This window comes from Canis lupus, chromosome 5 (assembly GCF_003254725.2).
Source record: "Canis lupus dingo isolate Sandy chromosome 5, ASM325472v2, whole genome shotgun sequence".
Lineage (NCBI taxonomy): Eukaryota > Metazoa > Chordata > Mammalia > Carnivora > Canidae > Canis > Canis lupus.
This window is the reverse complement of record NC_064247.1, coordinates 81,656,649-81,676,619: the sequence shown is the minus strand read 5'-3', so window position 1 is coordinate 81,676,619 and position 19,971 is coordinate 81,656,649. Positions and strand designations below refer to the sequence as shown.

The following is a 19,971-nucleotide window of genomic DNA, read 5'->3' as shown; positions in this document are numbered from 1 at the left end:
AGACTGTTTGCCCCTCCCCCTTGCTCATGCTCGCATGTGCACTCACTCTCTCTCTTACGCTCTTCAAAAAAAAAAAAAAAAAAAACTTAAAAAGACAAATTTTGTTTGATTCCACTTATAAAAAGGTATTTAGAGTAGTATAATTAATAAAGACAAAATAGAACGGTAGTTACCAGGGCCTAGGAGGAGAATCAGGAGTTACTGTTTAATGGGGACAGACTTTCAATTTGGGAGATGAAAAAAGTTATGGAGATGGATGGTGGTGATAGTTGCACAACAATGTGAATGTACTTAATGCCACTCAACTGTACATTTAAGAATATTAAAATGGTAAATTTTATGTTGTGTATGTTTTATAATAAATAAATGAATACATATCAATGCAACTGCCCCTTGTCCCAAAAAAGGTTCAAGTTCACTATCATCAGCTATAACATTTGTTATTACAAAAATCTTTTCCTCTATTCAAGCTTGGGGATTTAGGATTCAGGGAGACAATACCTTCACATGTTCATTCTTTCAGAAGTGTCATCTCTGGCCAACACCCAGCATGTGGATATGTGTTTACTCAGTTCTGATATCCCCTAAATACCAATAACCCAAGCCATCCAAACACAAGAGATGGACCCAAAGTTTACAGGCCCAAACCCTATGTCTTATGCTACAATTAACAAACTGATACAAGGCCTGCTGCCTACCTCAGGATGCAGGAGATAGAGGAAGGAACCCGCAGCCCTCAGAGGAAAATCATGGAGCTACAGGAGTGCTGGGCACATAACAGACATTCAACAAACCCCTAGCATTCATCCATTCATGGTCTGGTGAACTTTATCACCAATGTCACAGGATCTTTCCCAACTATATTACAAGGGAACCTAAACTTCTAGCTGGTATGGTGAGATAATAAAAGAGCTACATGATAGTTCAGCTACTCTGAACTCAGCCACAGCACCTCCAGTACTATTCTCCCCTCTTGCAGACACTGGACTTTAGCAGTGAGATTAAATAACTTACAATCATGAAGCTAGTGACATTACAGGCATAGAGGGGAAGTCTACTACTCCATCCACTCATGAAAAATCTAAGGAGGCCTGAGGTTCCCTCTCAATCACCAACAAATGACATGTGTAGTGCTTTGCCAGGTCATGGACTCATGTGATCCCAGCTCTCTGACAGGCTGGCAAGAATAAAGTAAAATAATAAGGAAAGAGCATAATGAAAACCCCAAACCCACATACGTTCTCCTGGACACATATAGTAGTACCTCTGCATCTAAGCAGCATTGACAACACCTCTCTCCTCTATGGATCTCTGGTGGCACTTGAAAATGAATAAATTGTTAGGAGCTGTTGAAACCTTGCTAAAGTGGAGTAATTCAGTAAAAACAGGTGTGATAAATTTATTTTTACAGAAGCGCTTGAGATCATTCACCTACTCTATAAAGATCCTGTGTCCAATATGGTGTTGGGGACACAAGGATTGGGGTCTGAATTCAGTTACTGCACTCTAACAGTTTCTAGAGGCAAGGGGCAAGCCAAAGACTCAGGATGCACTGACTCGGGGATTCCCAGAGGATGTGAAGGCTGAGCCAAGACCTGGTAAGGAGTGAGGGGGAAGAGAGGAGCATGTTCCATGCAGAAGCAGCAGAATGTGCTGAGACATAGTGGCAAGAACACAGCTCCACAATCAAGGAACTAAGAGAAATTAGTGTGGCTGGGTCACAGCTTGGGCAGACCTAAAAAGAACCAAAGCTGGAGCAGGAAATGGGCTATTCACATACAGCCTGCATGGTAGCTTAAGGAGTTTGAACTTCATGGAAGGTAAATAGGAAGCTACAGAAAGGATTTAGAAAAGGGTGCAGCTGATCAAACCACTAATATCTGTAAAATGGACTGAAGAGGCAAAACCAAAGGCTTGACAAGGGCTGGACAAGGACAGAAGCAGTGAGGATGGCAAGGCATGGAGAGAGCCCACTGTTCCTTTTTTTTTTTTTTTTTGTTAAGATTTTATCTTGGGGGATCCCTGGGTGGCGCAGCGGTTTAGCGCCTGCCTTTGGCCCAGGGCACGATCCTGGAGACCCGGGATCAAATCTCACATCGGGCTTCCGGTGCATGGAGCCTGCTTCTCCCTCTGCCTGTGTCTCTGCCTCTCTCTCTCTCTCTGTGACTATCATACATAAATAAATAAAAACTTAAAAAAAAAAAAGATTTTATCTTGGGACGCCTGGGTGGCTCAGGGGTTGATCATCTGCCTTCGGCTCAGGGAGTGATCTTGGGTGCAGGGATCAAGTCCTATATCCGTCTCCCTGTGAGGAGCCTGCTTCTCCCTCTTTCTATGTCTCTGCCTCTCTCTGTGTGTCTCTCATGAATAAATAAATAAAATATTTAAAAAAATAAAAATAAAATTTTATCTTTAAGTAATCTGTATACCTAATGTGGGGCTTGAACTTACAACCCTGAGGTCGAGAGTCACACGCTCTACTGACAGCTAGCCAGGCACCCCTGAGCCAAGTGCTCTTTAGAACACAGTAAACTTAGATGCATGGGGGAGGAGATGCCTGGGACACAGCCCAGCAGAGCTAGTCACCATAGAAAGGGCTCCAAACTTTGGAGCCTAAGTACTTGGCCTCTCAGTAGTGGCCCTTCCCCAGCTCTCTTCCAACCCTGGCATTTATACTGTGTGCAAACAGCTGAACAAGAAACATACCTGCATCAGAGCAAATGTATCAGGCAAGGCCAGATTCAAATCCCACCCCTACCACTGAGTTCACCATATGCCCGAGTCAGCTTGTCAGAGACTGTTCTTCAGCTATAATCTTCAGCCCTAAGAGCCTTCAGTGTAGCCATTAAACAGGATCCTGGGCATGGTGCCAAAAGGGCTGCTAGTGGACAGTGGATGACTCCACTGTGCTTTAGTTCACACCTAGAGGCTTTTCTAGCATTGGAATCAGGTAAAATAGGCTATTTCTGAAGGCCTGGATCTTGGAACATCTAAAAACAAGGGCCTGTCTACTGGGGATTGCCAAGGAAAAAGGAGATGAGCATTTGCTTCCTTCTTCGTAACATGTCAGACAATGCTCTAACACTAACAGATACAAGCTGCCTTGGTCACCTGGGAGGGAGGCAACATGGGTTCTCATTCCTAAAAGCAGGTAACTGGAATAGACAGAGCTTAGCTCCCCTATATTTAGCATCTCCACTAGGACTTTCTTTTCAGGCAGCAGGATATATCTGAGGAGCTTGAGGGCAAACTTATTAACCCCATATCATGATTGAAAGTAGGGTAAACCCAGCCGATTTACTCCTTTCTCCCATATGGCAGCAAAATGGAAAATACCCTTTATCAGAGAGGTGAGACAGCCAGTAAGTGTGAAGGGACAATAGATAAGCTCTTCGGTGCAGTGAGACCATGAGTTGGCCTCTACCTTCTCTGTTTCTACTTCACTGCCAAAACCACAACACAAGCTAGAGCTAGAAGAGTAACTCTATCTGTGGGGCTCTCGCGAGAAGAGGACAGCAAGCGAGCACAGCTCTCGCCAAGCTGGAGAGCAAGACAGAGGAAGGGCAACGTCTCTGGCAAGCCCCTCCGCTGACCACACAGCCAGGTCCGCCCTGAAGCTCTCACCATACACTGCAGGCAGCAGAGGAGAACAGGGGCCCTAGTAAGTCACCTACAATGAAAATAGACTGGTGGTTTCTGGGGCCCATGCTGCCCTCCCCTTGCCTCTGCTGACTCTCCCACAAAAGCAACAGTCTGCTGAAACCCTGCAGTCACGCGGGGATATGAGTGCACTCCAGTCAGCTTGGATTCTTCTTTTTTCCTCTCTGGTTTTCCATATTTTCTACAATTAACATAAATTAATAGTCATAGAAAAATCATTTTCCAGAGCCAGTTGATGGCACATACTGAGGAGGTTGTTGGCTCTCACCCACCAGACTCCCAGAGCAACATTTCAGTGCCAGGGAGACACAGCAGGGGACCTGGTTTTCATGGTCAACCGCTCAGTACACCCACTTCCCTGAGCCTTGACAGGAGGGCAGAGGCTGCATGTGAAGGGTACACCTTCAGAAACAGCGGGAAATTGTCAAAATCCCTGCTCAGCAGAGGAGCTGGGGCTCTGGCTCATGTAGTACCAGGTGAGTCCCAAGCACAACCCAGAGCATACACCCAGGAAATCTTCCTGCAGTAACACTGGCTCAGCACAGCTCCAACTGACCCAGACAGGCCTGATGGTGAACAGAGGACGGGACCTTAGAAACCAGACCTTTGGAGTCTCACAGCCTCCAGAGACATACAACAAGACCTGGGGCCAGGAGACCAGACTTTGCTGTTATCACCCATCCAGTCCTGAGAGACAGCCTGGAGCACCATACACAGGGGACCTTTTTGGCAACAAATTTAGCACTCCCTTCCTGCCTCCTGAAGAGAAGTAGAAGAGTTTTAAAGTGACAGGAATACTTTGCAGCAGGACTCCAGAGACAATATCCCAGACTCTGAAGCACGGTCTCAGACACTCCAGCCTAATTCAGGACTCTTGGTCTCAGATATCACCCCACATCTCAAGTTCCCTATCAGAAGAGGAGAGGCTGGACTAAAGGGCTTCTAAGTTCCTTCCCTGCTCTGACCTAGAGACTTCAATTCTTGGCAGAATAATGTCTGGATACTGTTACAAATGTGCTGTACCCAGATGCAAGCCCAAGATGGGGTAGATACTGAAACAGCAATCAAAAAGCCACCAAGAAGACATCAAAAGAAAAGGCAATTACAGACCAATATACTTTATCAACATAAATACAAAAATTCTAACAAAATTGCAGCAAACCAAATCCAACAGTGTATTAAAAGGATTACACACCATGATCAAGTAGGATTTATCCCAGGAAGCCAAGGGTGGGTTCAACATTAAGAAAATCAACCAATATAATAAACCACATTAATAGAACTAAGGAAAAACACTCATTTGATCATCTCAATTGCATGCACAAAAAAAACATTTCACAAAATCCAACACTCCTTCATGACAAGAGCAGGAATAAAAGTAGGAATAAAAGGGAACTTCCTCAATATGATAAAGGGTATTTACGAAAACCCAATGGTGAGCTTTTCCCCTAAGACCAGAATAAAACAAGTATGCCCACCTTTCACCACTAGTATTTAACATTGCAGTAAAAAAAAAAAAAAAAAAAAAAAATTGCACTAGAGGTCCTAGACAGAGCAATCAGATAAGAAAAAGAAATAAAAGGCATTCAAATAGGAAAATAAGTAAAGCTGGGGATCCTTGGGTGGCTCAGGGGTTTAGCGCCTGCCTTTGGCCCAGGGTGCGATCCTAGAGTCCCAGGATCGAGTCCCGAGCCGGGCTCCCAGGATGGAGCCTGCTTCTCCCTCCTCCTGTGTCTCTGCCTCTCTCTTTCTCTCTATGTCTATCATTCATAAATAAATAAATCTTTAAAAAAAGAAAATAAGTAAAACTATCTCTATTTGCAGATGAAATGATTTTTTTTTTTAAAGATTTTATTTAAAGATTAATGAGAGAGACAGAAAGAGAGAGGCAGAGACAGGCAGAGGGAAAAGCAGGCTCCATGTATGGAGCCCGACGTGGGACTCGATCCCAGGTCTCCAGGATCACACCCTGGACCGAAGGCAGCACTAAACCGCTGAGCTAAAAAAAAATAAATAAATAAAAAATAAAAAAAAATAAAAATAAACCGCTGAGCTACCCGGCTGCCCAGAAGTGATCTTATAAAAAAAATCCCCAACAGTACAAAGCTCATAAGAGCTAAACAATGAAATCAGCAAGGGTACAGGATAGAAGATCAACACACATAAAGCAGCTGTGTTTCTATGTACTAACACTAAACAATCTAAAAAGGAAATTTAAAAAATAATTTTATTTATAACATAGCATCAAAAAAGTAAAATACTTAGGAATACATTTAGCTAAGGAAGCAAAAGACTCATACACTAAAAACTATAAAACACTGCTAAAAGAAATTAAAGAAGATACAAATAAATGGAAAGACATCTTGTTCCATATTAACAACTTAATATTGTTAAGATAGAGTATTATGAATACTCTCCAAATTGACCCTAAAAGTCAATACAATCCCTACCAAAATTCCAACAGTGTTTTTTTTTGTTTGCAGAAATGGAAAAGTCAATCCTCAAAATGATATGGATACGCAAGGGACCCTCAAGTAACTAAACAACCTTGAAGAAGGAAGAACAAAGTTAAAGGGTTCACACTTTCTGATTTCAGAACTTACTAGACTACTACAGTTAATCAAAACAGTGTGGTACTGACATAAGTAGACACAGACAAATGGAATAGAATTTAAAGTGCAGATATACACCCATATCTATTGCTAAATTACTTTCAACAAAGGTGCTAAGTCCATTCAGTGGGGAAAGAATTGTTTCTTCAACAACTGGTGCTGGGAGGCATCAGCATCTGGGTGGCTCAATTGCATCCAACTCTTGATTTCAGCTCAAGTCATGATCTCAGGATTGTGAGATAGAGCCCCACTTTAGGCTCCACAATGGGCTGAGAGCCTGCTTGGGACTCTGCCTCTCCCTCTGCCCCTCCCCCATTCTCTGGGAAAAAAACACAATTGGTGCTGGGACAAGTGGACTTTTACATGCAGATGAATGAAGCTGAACCCCTCCTCCATATCATGTATAAAAACTGACAAAAAATGGATCAATAATCTAAACATAAGAGCCAAAACTATAAAATTCTTAGAAGAAAACAGGGAAAAGCTTCATGACCTTGGATTTGGCAATGGATTCTTAGATAAGACACCAAAAGCATAAGCAACAAAAGATGAAACTGGATTTCATCAAAGTTAAAACTTTTAGGGTACCTGGCTGGCTCAGTTGTTATTGGTAGAGTATACGACTCAACCTCAGGGCTGTGAATTCAAGCCCCACATTAGGCGTGGAGCCTACTTTAAAAAAATTTTAATTAAGAAAAAAGTTAAAACTTCTGTACATCAAAAAACATTATCAAAGGGGCGCCTGGGTGGCTCAATCAGTTAAGCATCTGCCTTCAGTTGGGGTCATGATCTCAGGGTCCTGGATCGAGCCCCACAGCGGGTTTCCTGCTCAGAGGGAGTCTGCTTCTCTCTCTCCCTCTGTGCTTTCTCTCTCTCAAATAAATAAATAAAATCTAAAAAAAAAGGGATGCCTGGGTGGCTCAGGGGTTGAGCATCTACCTTGGCTCAGGGCATGACCCCAGAGCCCTGGGATCAAGACCCACATCGGGTCCCTGCATGGAGCCTGCTTCTCCCTCTGCCTGTGTCTCTGCCTCTCTCTGTGTCTTTCATGAATAAATAAATAAAATCTTTTTAAAAATTAAATTAAATTAAATTAAAATAAAATCTAAAAGAAATTATCAAGGAAGTGAAAAGATAACCTAGAAAATAGGAGAAAATATTTGCAAAGCATGTATCTGATAAAGGTTTAATATTCAAAATATACAAAGAGGGACTCAAAGGGCACCTGGGTGGCTCAGTTGGTTAAGCGACTGACTCTTGATTTCAGTTCAGGTCATCATCTAAGGATCATGAGATTAGGCCCTGTGTTGGGCTCTATGCTCAGCAGGAAGTCTACTTCTCTCTCTTTCCCTCTGCCCCTATCCAGCCTCGCATACTTGAGCACTCTCTAAAATAAATAAATAGGGATCCTTGGGTGGCTCAGTGGTTTAGCACCCGCCTTTGGCCCAGGGCATGATCTTGGAGTCCCCAGATTGAGTCCCACGTCAGGCTCCCGGCATGGAGCCTGCTTCTCCCTCTGCCTGTGTCTCTGCTTCTCTCTCTCTCTCTCTCATGAATAAATATTTAAAAATAAATAAATAAATAAATAAATAAATAAATAAATAAATGAATGAATCTTAAAAAGGGGGGGATTCAAATACTTCTATTGTTCACTTCTATGCACCATTATTCACAATAGCCAACAGATGGGGAAAAAAAAAACCCAAGTATCCATCAACAGATGAACAGGTAAACAAAATGTGGTGTATATATACACAGCCATAAAAAGGAATGGCCCTGATACAGATCACAACATAAATCTTGAAAATATTATGCCAAGTGAAATAAGACATAAAAGTACAATACATAAGATTCCAGTAAGATGAAATATCTAAAATAGGCAAATTCACAGCAACAGAAAAGTTACCAGGGGTTGGGAGGAATGGGAAATAGGGAATTATTGCTTAATGGGTACAGAGTTTCTATTTGGGGTGATGAAAAAGTTTCGGAAAATAGATAATGGTGATGATTGCATAAGAATGTGAATGTAATTAATACCACCGAATTGTACACATAAAAATGGTTAAAATGACACATTTTATGTTATATATATACTATACCCCCACACATGCACACACGCACACAGTCACTAAGAACGCCCCCTGAGGCCCTGCATGCCAGCACTATCCTCATCTGGCTTTTCCAGATGAGACAAGGAAGCCCTGGCACAGAGCACAGTGGAAAGCATCAGAGTATTCTGGCCTCACAACAGTGCCAGAAGAAAGAAGTCCTTCACCATAAGCAAACAGCAGATGACACACTCACCTAGCTCTTTTTATTTTCTATTTCTTCTTAGAGAGAAGGTGGATTTTATGGTCTGACAGGCACTTTTAATAAATGCTGCTTAAGACATATGAACCAATGATCATGGGACCTGAACATTTTTTTTTAAGATTTTATTTATTTATTCATAGAGACACAGAGAAGGAGAGAGAGGCAGAAAGAGAAGCAGGCTCCATGCAGAGAGCCCGACGTGGGACTCGATCCAGGGTCTCCAGGATCATGCCCTGGGCTGCAGGCGGTGCTAAACCACTGCGCCACCGGGGCTGCCCAGGACCTGAACACTTTAAATTTAAGCTCCATCAAGTGAATATCTTCAGGCCCACAGAGCTCTGGTAGGAAGTGACAAAGAGGAGAGAAAAGAGACAAGCTCCTCAGCCTCAGGGCTAAGACAGCTCTTGGGGGCTGAGGAAAGCTACCAGCTCTGCTACCAATCCTCTCAGTCACCAATGCCTCTCTCCCTTGCCCCAGACCCCCAAGGAGCTACTGAAATCTTACCTGATAGTTTCATCTTGACATCTAACACCTTAACCACAGCTCAGCAGGCTGGCAATCTTGTTCCTATCAGAACCTGCCCTAGATAAAGAAATCAACATCCTACATAACAGAGGAGATCTCTGGAACCATGGATACAAAATGGTCCCTGGGAGACATTTCAGGACAAATATCAACTGATGTTTAAGTCTGAAATAAGGGCTAATATTTGGTGCTGGGGAATTTTACTTCATAGTCTGATGGGCCTGCTTAAAAACCACAGTCCATCAGGACACTGGCTGCTGTTTAAAAGCTGCTCCTCCACCAGCCACACCACCACTTGGCAGAGAATGCCAGTTACCTACTGAGCCCAAATCTGTGCCAGCCCCCCACTAGGAAAAGGACCATTACAGAGATGAATGAACCCAGCTCAGCATCATTCAAGGAAGAACAGGCCTGAAGACAAAAGAGCCTTGAGTCAGAATGTGCTTATATGGAGAAAGGTGATTCTGAATGTGGATCTGGTGACATCCACTGTCAAGAGCACTGTCAAAACACCCAGAGAAGGGCACCTGGGTAGGTCAGTGGTTGAGAGCATCTGCCTTTGGCTCAGGGGCGTGATCCTGGGATCAAGTCCCACATCAAGCTCCCTGTGGGGAGCCTGTTTCTCTCTCTGCCTATGTCTCTGCCTATTTCTGTGTGTCTCTCATGAATAAATAAATAAAACCTTAAAAAAAAAAAAAAAAAAAACAGAGCACCCACAAGACAGGAAGGGGCAGAACTAGTTTCCATGGGTGGCCCTAGACAGGTTACTCACACACTCTGGGTTCTAGCTTCTTCCCTAAGAATCTTGGGAATCTCAAGTGCCAAGACTTTCCAGAGCCTGTCACATTCAGAAACCAAATATACCACCCTTAACCACAGGGTATGGCTATGGGTACCCCAGCTTAATATGAATGATTTTCCACCACACTCCACATCCAAGAGGCTCTGGGCCCTAACCTCTGCTTCTCTGGCCCTGTGTAATTACAGAGCTAGAGCACAGCTGAGTTTGAACACAACAAATGCCCTTAGTTACTCAGATATTACCCTTAACTTTCTAGTTAAAGGTATTCATCCAGGGATCCCTGGGTGGCGCAGCGGTTTAGCGCCTGCCTTTGGCCCAGGGCGCGATCCTGGACACCCGGGATCGAATCCCACATCGGGCTCCCGGTGCATGGAGCCTGCTTCTCCCTCTGCCTGTGTCTCTGCCTCTCTCTCTCTCTCTGACTACCATAAATAAATAAAAAAAATTTAAAAAAAAAAAAAAAAAAGGTATTCATCCAGCAACTGGCCTGGAGTCTGTTGGTTTGTAACTTAGCATCTTTAATTATTTTCAGCAGGAGATCTTATTCGAGTAACCTAGCTCACCATTACCTGGAAACACTAAGTCCTAATGAGTTTGAAAACATCAGTCCCATGTATTAAACCCCTTTCTGGTTAAAATACCTGGAATGTTTTCTGCTTTCTGCACTAGTCTCAACTAATAATACATAACAGCAATAAACTACATTTGTTTAAACCTGCATCTCTCTGTCCCTCTGCTATTAAAAAAAAATATTTCCTTTATCGAGGGACCTGGGTGCCCCAGTCAGTTAAGCATCTGCCTTTGGCTCAGATCATGATCCCAGGGCCCTGGAATCAAGCCCCACGTCTGGTTCCCTACTCAGGGGGGAGTCTGCTTCTCGTTCTCCCTCTGCCTACTATTCCCCCTGCTTGCACTCTCTCTCTGATAGATAGATAGATAGATAGATAGATAGATAGATAGATAGATAGATAAAAAAATAAATAAATAAATAAATAAATAAATAAATAAACAAACAAACAAAATCTTTTAAAAAATAAATATTTCATTTATTGATTGAGAGCACACACGTGCACAAGTGGGGGGAAAGGCTAAGGAGAGGGTGAGAGAAACTCAAGCAGACTCCACACCAAGCTCAGAACCTGTCACAGGTTCTGACCCTGACATGACCCTGGGATCACAACCCAAGCCAAAACCAGGAGTTGGATGCTCAACCAACTGAGCCATGCAGATACCCCTGTCTCTCTGCTATTTTTTAAATGTATAAATTGTGTCAGGTATTGAAAAATCCTATGTATTATTTACATTTTGGTCAAAAAAAGCAAATATAACTACTAATAAACTCCCAGAGCAACAGTTGTTATTAAAAGAGAACATTCTAGGGGATCCCTGGGTGGCTCAGCAGTTTGGCGCCTGCCTTCAGCCCAAGGCGAGATCCTGGAGACCTGGGACGGAGTCCCGCATTGGGTTCCCTGCAGGGAGCTTCTCCCTGTGCCTCTGCCTCTCTGTCTGAGTCTCTCATTAATAAACAAATAAAAATCTTTTAAAAAAATAGAAAATAAAAGAGAGCATTCTATAAAATAGCCATGTCAATTTCAGATACATAGCTTTGTAAACTGGATTATAATCAGTTCTACCAAGGAAACCATCTCCCCTGCTTCTTTCCTTTTGGTTCAGCTGCACCTTGGCAATGTCCTTCAGAAGAGACGCGCTGTGCCCTTAGACATCCCAGGGACAACCGCCCCCTCTCTCCATTTGTTCTCATCTTCCATCTTCCAACTGCCTCAGCCCCTGTGACCAAAAAAATAGCAGCTGCCTGGTGCACCGCACATGAAGAAAACTTCTGGGGCTCTGTCTGGATAAGGATGAGCGCTGTTATCAATCAGTAACATGTGCCACAGAAGCTGAGTGGGCAGATGGAGTATCTGAGCCTTGACGCTTGCCATCTCCATAACCTAAAATAAACTTCCCTGGAATCCCAAGCCATCTCTATGGTCCAAGAGGTTGGAGAGGAAGAGAGCATAAGAGGGGTGCTTTAGACTTACCCACTCCTCCTCTACTTTCCTACACAGTCTAGAGCTGGTCTTTCTTGGGTCCCTTTGTAACAGAGGGGCTGGGTTCTGTTCCATCACCAAGTTCTCTAGCTTCGTTTCTAGCAATGGAGCCATGATCTCACGTTTCAATTACAACAAATGCCAGAATCCTGGAGCTAAAAAGACGTCTCATATGAATTCTGAGCAGAATTTCTGGAAGCAGAGGGACACCCTTGCATTTAGACATTTATCCATCCTCCTCCCAATGATCAGTTCTATCTTTCCAATTTGATCCCTGACCACAGAGACCCACTCTGGGAACCTTGATTCTTTCCCAATGGCCCCAGAATAGGATGACACACCATGCTTGCCATGCAGAACTACTAAGTCCATCCTCCTGTGCTCTAGCCCAATGAGCTTTTGCTTCCCCTCTAACAGGAATCTCCTTTACATGGTGACCCATTTAGGGAAAAGAACAAACATTCCAGGAAAAACAACAACAACAACAACAACAACAATGAGGGCAGGAATTGGGGAGAAGGGTTATGCAGTGAATTTTAGGAATTTCTCTAGAGGCTGATGCTTGACTAAGAAGTTCACAGTTATAAAGAAGGAAGCCATATTCCCCACTCTGAACTCCCAGCTTGGAGCCTGGGTGGCAACACACAGTGAGCAACAAGGTCCCAGGGAAGCCCAGATGTACTCAGCACAAGAACAAGTCCTTCCAGAAAAGGGAACATTATGTGGACTCTAATCCTCTTACCCTGTAAGAGTAAGAGCTACATCTCAGTATGTCCAGCTAGACCTGGGCTTTAACCCCCAACAGAGGTAAGCAATACAAATACTCCAAGATGTTCCAGAATCCAAATACTCCATGTCTCCAGAAATAGTGCAATATGTTACCAGGGAGTGATGCAGCCCAAAGCTCAGCATCTGCCTGTGATGCCATCAGAATTGGAGGGCACTCAGGAAGAACAGGGCACAACCACCATCTGTACCTGCCTTCGGCGAGGACAGAACCTACTTCTTCGGGCAGGCAGGACAAAGCCTTCCCCAGGTCCACAGATGAGCACCTACTTCTCGGTGGCACTGCACAATGCACAGATTGGAGCAAGGGAACCCAGGGTGACGGGCCAGCCACATGCTATCTCTAGGCTGGAGAGCTGCAGAGCTCAAGTTGCTCTCCAGACCAGGAACATGGTAGGTGATATCTTGAATGAGTGAGTGGCTCTCTGGGTCACCATGGAAAATTATGGACAGTGTTGTCTTTCAGGTGGGTCTTGGCAAAAACGAAATACCAAAGACCAAGCACAGGCTAAGTCCTTTCACTCCCAAGAAGCCTCTCTGGCAACCAGTCTTCAACGTCCTTCCTCTATATCTTACCATACAGGAGGAAGACCAGCCAAAAGAAGAAAAAAGACATATGCTTTGGGAAACCCATGCCTGGAGTGTGGAAACTAAAGCTACTGGCCAGGGCTCTCAGCCTGAGAGGACTGACTAAACCAGAGCAGCAATCTTTTCTGCCCTATCCATTCTCAAAAGTGTGAGCAGGTCTGAAGTCCTCAAACACTACTATTGCCCTCAAGATAAAGCCCATACTCCTTGGACAGAGCATACAAGGTATTTCCAATCTGGCCCTTGCCTACCTTATGCTCTGTGTTCATCTTTTTATGCATTACTCCTTCTGCCTGAAGCATCTGCTTCTCAACAAAATGAGAACCTGGAACCCTGTAATTCATCCTTCCAGATTTAGCATCATCACCTCTTCTATGGTTTCCCCAAACTTTCAGGTACAGGAGGAAGCCCAAAATCTGGGCCACCCCTAGGCATAGCGCACACAATGGATGGGCCTTTTCTATACTATCCTGCAATATCATGTGCACAGGCATATCTGCCTCCTCTCTAGATGGGCCTCAGGCCTGTGCTCCTGAGGCCCAGCCTGGCACCGGGACTAAACAATGGGTCCCTCACTGCAGCGTACAGGATTAATGATGAGTGCTTTGCTGCCTGGCCAAAGGAAGTCAGCTGCAAGTTCAAGCAAAGGCAGGCTGGCTGTGGCCTGGGCCTGGGCACCAGCTGTAGAGAAGTGCCCCCCCCTCCTTAACTCCGCTCCAGCCCAGGCTTGCTGTTCTTGGGTAGAGCCACCCATCACATGTCAGGAGGCTGCTGCTGCTGGGATGATGTTACAGTCTATTTTGAGGGTCACACTGGAGCATCTGTCAGCCTGGCCAGCCACACCCTCCATGTGTCATCACTAAGAGCTGGGGACACCCACAGGTCCACAAACTCTGATTGAGCAAGTCATTTCCCCGAGGGACCCTCAGCTTCAGGGCCTCATTGGGTTTCTAACAAGATCAACCAAAATGCCCTTATCTCCTGGCACCACTGGCAGGGCTCTGATGTCTCCTCACCCCACCAGACCCAACTCCTGAGGTTCCCAGCATTGGTGACTTGGCAAAATGCAGCTGAACCCCATCAGTTTGTGCCAAGCTCTTAGCTCAAACATAGTCCCTCCGTCTTTAGCTATCTCTTACATTTAAGGAGTGCCCAGAAACCCCAGCACCCTGACTTCAAGCCAGTTACCAACCGGGCTCATTTTAGGTCCAACAGGTCTCAGCTGCTAAGAAACTCCTACTCACCCCTCAAAACCAAGCCCACACTCTGCCTCCTCTTGCAGAGAATATTTCAATCTACTCTGCTGAGTAGGCCACAGGCTCCCTAAGGACAAAGCTGATCTGTGCTGGCTTTACCTCTATTCTCCCTGTCCCTAGCTGGGCATAGTAGCTATGAATAAATACTCCATGAACTCCTGAAATGAAACATTCTAACTAGATTAGATTAGTATGTTCTACAAAAGCCATCATCAAAACAAAGGCTTTTCTGGAAAATGACATTGATAACTGGGTCCAGAAACACCTTTTATGAAAAAATTTACAGAAAAACAAATTTACAGATTCAGTAAATCAAGCATAGAGTATGCCACATTTCTCTGGCCCCACTCAGCACTAAACACCTTGTAAATCTCTCCCCTAAGAACACTGTGACCCCCTAAGAATCCAACTGGGCATTCCTTCACTCTACCTACAGGGAATGAATTCAATGGGGAAAGGCAGCAGCAGCATGTACACATATGTCTGGAATCAGGCAAAGGCATCTAACAAGTTAGGTTACTCTACTGCAAACTCAAAGCACTGTTGCCGGGGCAGGTAACCAAACATCCTAGGGGTTCAGGTCTTACTCACAAAACAAATACATTATCAGGGAGGCTCAGTCTGTTGAGTGGCCTACTCTTGATTTCAGCTTGGGACATGATCTTGGGGTCTTGGGATTGAGCCCTATGTCGGGCTCCCCGCTTATTGGGGAGTCTGCATCTGCTTCTCCCTCTGCTCCTCCCCCTCAGCCCCTGCTCAAATAAATAAATAAAATCTTAAAAAAAAAATTTTAGGGATGCCTGGGTGGCTTAGTGGTTGAGCCTTTAGCGCAGGGCGTGATCTGGGGTCGTGGGATCAAGTTCCACATCGGGCTCCCTTCGAGGACCCTACTTCTCCCTCTGCCTATGTCTCTGCCTCTCTCCCTGTGTATCTCTAATGAATAAATAAATAAATAAAATATCTTAAAAAAATTTTTTTTAAGTAGGGGCAACTGGGTGGCTTAGTTGGTTGAACATCTGCCTTTGGCTTGGGTCATGATCTCAGGGTCCTGGGATCCAACCCCATGTGGGGCTTCCTGCTCAGTGGGGAGTCTGCTTCTTCTTCCTCTTCTGCCCCTCCCCCTGCTCCTGCTCTCTCTCTCACAAATAAATTAACTTAAAAAGATAAAATAATTTTTTAAAATAGATTTTTGTCTCCCTCTGCCTCTCACCCCTTACATGCGCATGCTTCTCTCTTCCTCCAAAACAAATATATAAATCTTTAAAAAGAAAATTAAATTAAAATAAATAAATAAATAAATAAATAAATAAATAAATAAATAAATAAAATCTAAAAACAGGGATCCCTAGGTGGCTCAGCAGTTTGGCGCCTGCCTTTGGCCCAGGGCATGATCCTGGGGTCCTGGGAACAAGTCCCACATTGGACTCTCTGCATGGAGCCTGCTTCTCCCTCTGCCTGTGTCTCTGCCTCTCTCTCTCTCTCTCTCTCTGTGTGTGTCTCTCATTAAGAAATAAATAAAATCTTTTAAATAGTAAAATAAAAACAAACAGATACATTATCATCTGCTCTGGTCACTTTCCAGAGATGCTGCAAGGCTCAAATTAGATAATACATGAAAGCTATAAAACTGGTTAACACCTGGGTCATGGACCAACCCCAGGTCAGAAACACACATCCAATATTGACAGGAAACAAAAAACGTACTGGTAATTTTCTGCCCTGTATCTACCCTTGGCCTCTTCAAAACCACACCTGGCTCATAACAATATCTGGCTATACATCCTAGCCATGAGATGGCTTTCAGGGACTCCATTAAGATGCTATGAGGAGACATTCATATACTTGCCATCTGATGGTGGTCAACTGAAGCATATAGGAACTGAGGTTTCCAGGTCAACTTAATGGCTGTATTTACCACATATAAAAATGCTGGGTATAGGGCAGCCGGGGTAGCTTCGCGGTTTAGCGCCGCTTTCAGCCCAGGGTGTGATCCTGGAGACCTAGGATCGAGTCCTATGTCAGGCTCCCTGCATGGACCCTGCTTCTCCCTCTGCCTGTCTGTGCTTCTCTCTGTGTGTGTCTCTCATGAATAAATAAATAAAATCTTAAAAAAAAAAAAAAAAAAGGGATCCCTGGGTGGCGCAGCGGTTTGGCGCCTGCCTTTGGCCCAGGGCGCGATCCTGGAGACCCGGGATCGAATCCCACATCAGGCTCCCGGTGCATGGAGCCTGCTTCTCCCTCTGCCTGTGTCTCTGCCTCTCTCTCTCTCTCTCTGTGTGACTATCATAAATAAATAAAAAATTTAAAAAAAAAATGCTGGGTATAGAAGCTGGGAGACGATGGTCAACTCTCTTTAAATTTTCAGGCAACACCTATAGTAAGGCCAACTAACAAGACACAGGGCCTTTTCAAGCAAAATCTACTTACAACTGAAATATGAAAAGTCAGTTGGAGGAATCCAGATCTCTACATTTAAACACTACCTTTCTGAAAAAGTATTCACGTTTCTCAAAGCTCAGCTGCTACCTATGATTAGCACTACAGAGAAAACAATTGATTTTCCTTCCTACAAGTCTAAGAAATGCCCTTCAGTCTCTTTGGCAATATGAGACTCCAGTCACTGCCATTTCAGTCTCTACCAAAACTATTTTTGCACTGTTTAAGAGGCTATTCTTATTCACACTAGTTCAAGAACATTATATGTACATATGTACTTTTATCAGATGGTGGGAAGGGGAAATAGAAACCTTAAAGCTCTCCAAAAGTATGTTTTCTATCTGTAAATGCACTAGGTAGGAATAAAAGTGAAAAGATGTAATACCATGCCATGATCAGAATTTCAGAATCACAGAATTCTGCGGTTCAAGGCAGCTTAGATACTGACCTAGCTCCCCCATAATACAAACAAGGAGATTAAAGATGCACCATCTACACATGGCCACACAGCCATCTCAGGCAAGGATGTTACAACTTCACAGAGGAAGCAGGCACAGCTCTGACTCTATCAGTCCTCCCCCAACACAAACCCCTTGGCTGGGCGTTTTGCATGTACCACAAAAGGGACAGTCCCTAGGAGAGAGGAAGTATTCTGAATGCTCAAGAACACATATTCAGGGTTGGCACGAAGGTCACTGGTCTAGTTGGCAAACTTCCCACATCAGACCTAAGGTCTGATGAGGAAAGCCTTTCCAAGACAGCTGAAATCATGTTATTATATAAGTTAAACACCTGCTTTGTCACAATCAATAGGAAAAAGGGAAGACTAGGAGAAAAAGGAAAAAAAAGAAAAATGCGAAATCTACCCCTCTGACTTCCAGGTGTCTGCTTAGATCACCCTAAAATAGGGAGCCTCCCTAATGCTAACTTTAATGAGGACCTTCCTAAAGCTGGTCCAACTGGTGTTTGAGTCCCTGGACTGAAAAACAAGTTTATGAGCAGCAAGGTCATCTGATTCTGACCATGTGCATGTTATTTACCCTGACATGACAGGCTAGTGGCTGCCACAGCTGTGATAAATGCTGTGAAGACTCTACTATCCCTTTGAAGCCTACAGGGGCCTCTATGTGACTAAATGCCATAAAAAAGAACCCTGAATGCAACAAGAGTGTGAAAGAAGGGAAGTCACAAATGTCATATAACAGCAGGGGAAATCCCACTCTGGACCCTGAATTTTTTTTTAAATTTATTTATTTATGATAGTCACAGAGAGAGAGAGAGAGAAAGAGAGAGAGAGAGAGGCAGAGACACAGACAGAGGGAGAAGCAGGCTCCATGCACTGGGAGCCCGATGTGGGATTCGATCCCGGGTCTCCAGGATTGCGCCCTGGGCCAAAGACAGGCGCCAAACCGCTGCGCCACCCAGGGATCCATGGACCCTGAATTGTTAATGTAAACTTGTTACTTGTTTCCCTGACCTATGAGGTATCTCATTACATAATCACTGAATAGGAAGTCCCCTCCTCTACCCTCAATGAACCTACTTGCCATCAAGGGCTGCTGCTTAGACTAGGCCATGCCCACGGTCAGGTCATAGAGACAGCCCACTCACTATTCAACCCTCTGTAGCCCAGACCCATGCATCTTAGCAACTCACATCAGTCACAAGTGTCAGCCAGAAGACCTCAAACTCTGACCATAGGGAATAGCTCAGTGCCAAGGGAAAGAAGGTGGTAAGAAGGGGCTTACCCATCTCTTCCTTTGCTGACAATCTTCACCTCAAAGTAATAAATGCCACAGGCAGCAGGTATGGGGTGGGTGGCACGCACTGAGGCAGCATCTTTGTGATTTTTGCCATGACCTAATAGGAGAAAGCAAGTAAGAAATTTCAGCAGAAAGAAATGCAAATAGAAGTCCTGTTCTTTTCTACTCCATGGCAACTTCACTGCTTCATGGCCAGAGGAAGCCCTGACATTGTTGGAGGAATAACCAGATAACAACTGAGCAAACACATAAACCTCCCACCTTTGGCTCACCTCTTACTGTGAACAGCAGCCCTGCCAGAGACAATTTCTCCCATACAAACTAAGTCAGGGTGCAGGCAATGTGGATGAATGTGAGAGATTCCCAAGCGCTGCTGGCAGTCTCTCCAAAACACAGAGAGCCCACCTAGATCAGGGGAGAGGGAGGCAGCTCTGGAAGATCACCCCTCTCAACTTGAGTAAAGAACCACAAGCTCTCTCTGATATCTGGCAGGTGAGCAAGCCCATGGGCCTCTGGCTAATGGAGGGGTTGTGACCACCCCTTTCTTCAGACACTCCCCAAACTAAGCAGTGATGAAAGGCCCAGCTGGAATTGGAGCTATCCCAGGATAAGCAAGGCCCTCAGGAGGAAGGTCCAGCCTAGCACTGGGTTTGGACACCTGTTGCAGTCCTCCTGACATCGGGTGTCTCGGGGCACAGCAGTCCAGGCAGTCGACCCTCGGCCTGGTCAGCTTCAACACCTTGGACACCCCGCAGGGGCTAAGGCCTAACCCGGGGCACCCAAATCGGGGAAGGGACGTGATGGGACAGGGGCCGGGCAGCACAGCCGCCCGGCAGGTGCTCCGGTCTTCCCCCCACCCCCAGGGCCAAACTGGCCGATACCTTTGTAGTGGACGCGGAGGTTGCCCTGGGAGAGGCCGATGTAGTTGTACTTGTCCTTGGGGCTCCAGGAGCGCGGCAGCGGCGTCTCATGCTGGTTGACCGCGGGGTACAGGCGCTGAAGGCGCCGGCTCAGCTCCTGCTCCCCCGGGGACTGCAGCCCGCCCCCAGCGCCCCCGCCAGAGGAATCTCCAGCTTGCGGGCTCCCAGCTCCCGGGTCCGCCGTCGCCGCCGCCATCTTGGAGGGAGCTGCTATTGTGTCACTGGGGGCGGGGAGGAGCGAGACCAGATCTCCCCGCTC

At 45.1% G+C, this 19,971-nt stretch overlaps 1 protein-coding gene across 2 annotated transcripts in view; it reads right to left on the bottom strand.

Annotated features, from left to right (window-relative positions):
• RANBP10 (RAN binding protein 10) overlaps window positions 1–19,963 on the bottom strand; it is a 74,161-nt gene extending 54,198 nt beyond the window's left edge. For both annotated transcript variants that reach the window (XM_025426568.3, XM_049109654.1), the window contains exons 1-2: window positions 19,674–19,963; window positions 18,778–18,889 (exon numbers count right to left, since the gene is read on the bottom strand). In XM_025426568.3, the coding sequence (XP_025282353.1) occupies window positions 18,778–18,889; window positions 19,674–19,908 (347 nt within the window). In that variant the 5' untranslated portion in view covers window positions 19,909–19,963. The remainder of the gene's footprint in view (window positions 1–18,777; window positions 18,890–19,673) is intronic.
• Between the last annotated feature and the right edge of the window lie 8 nt (window positions 19,964–19,971).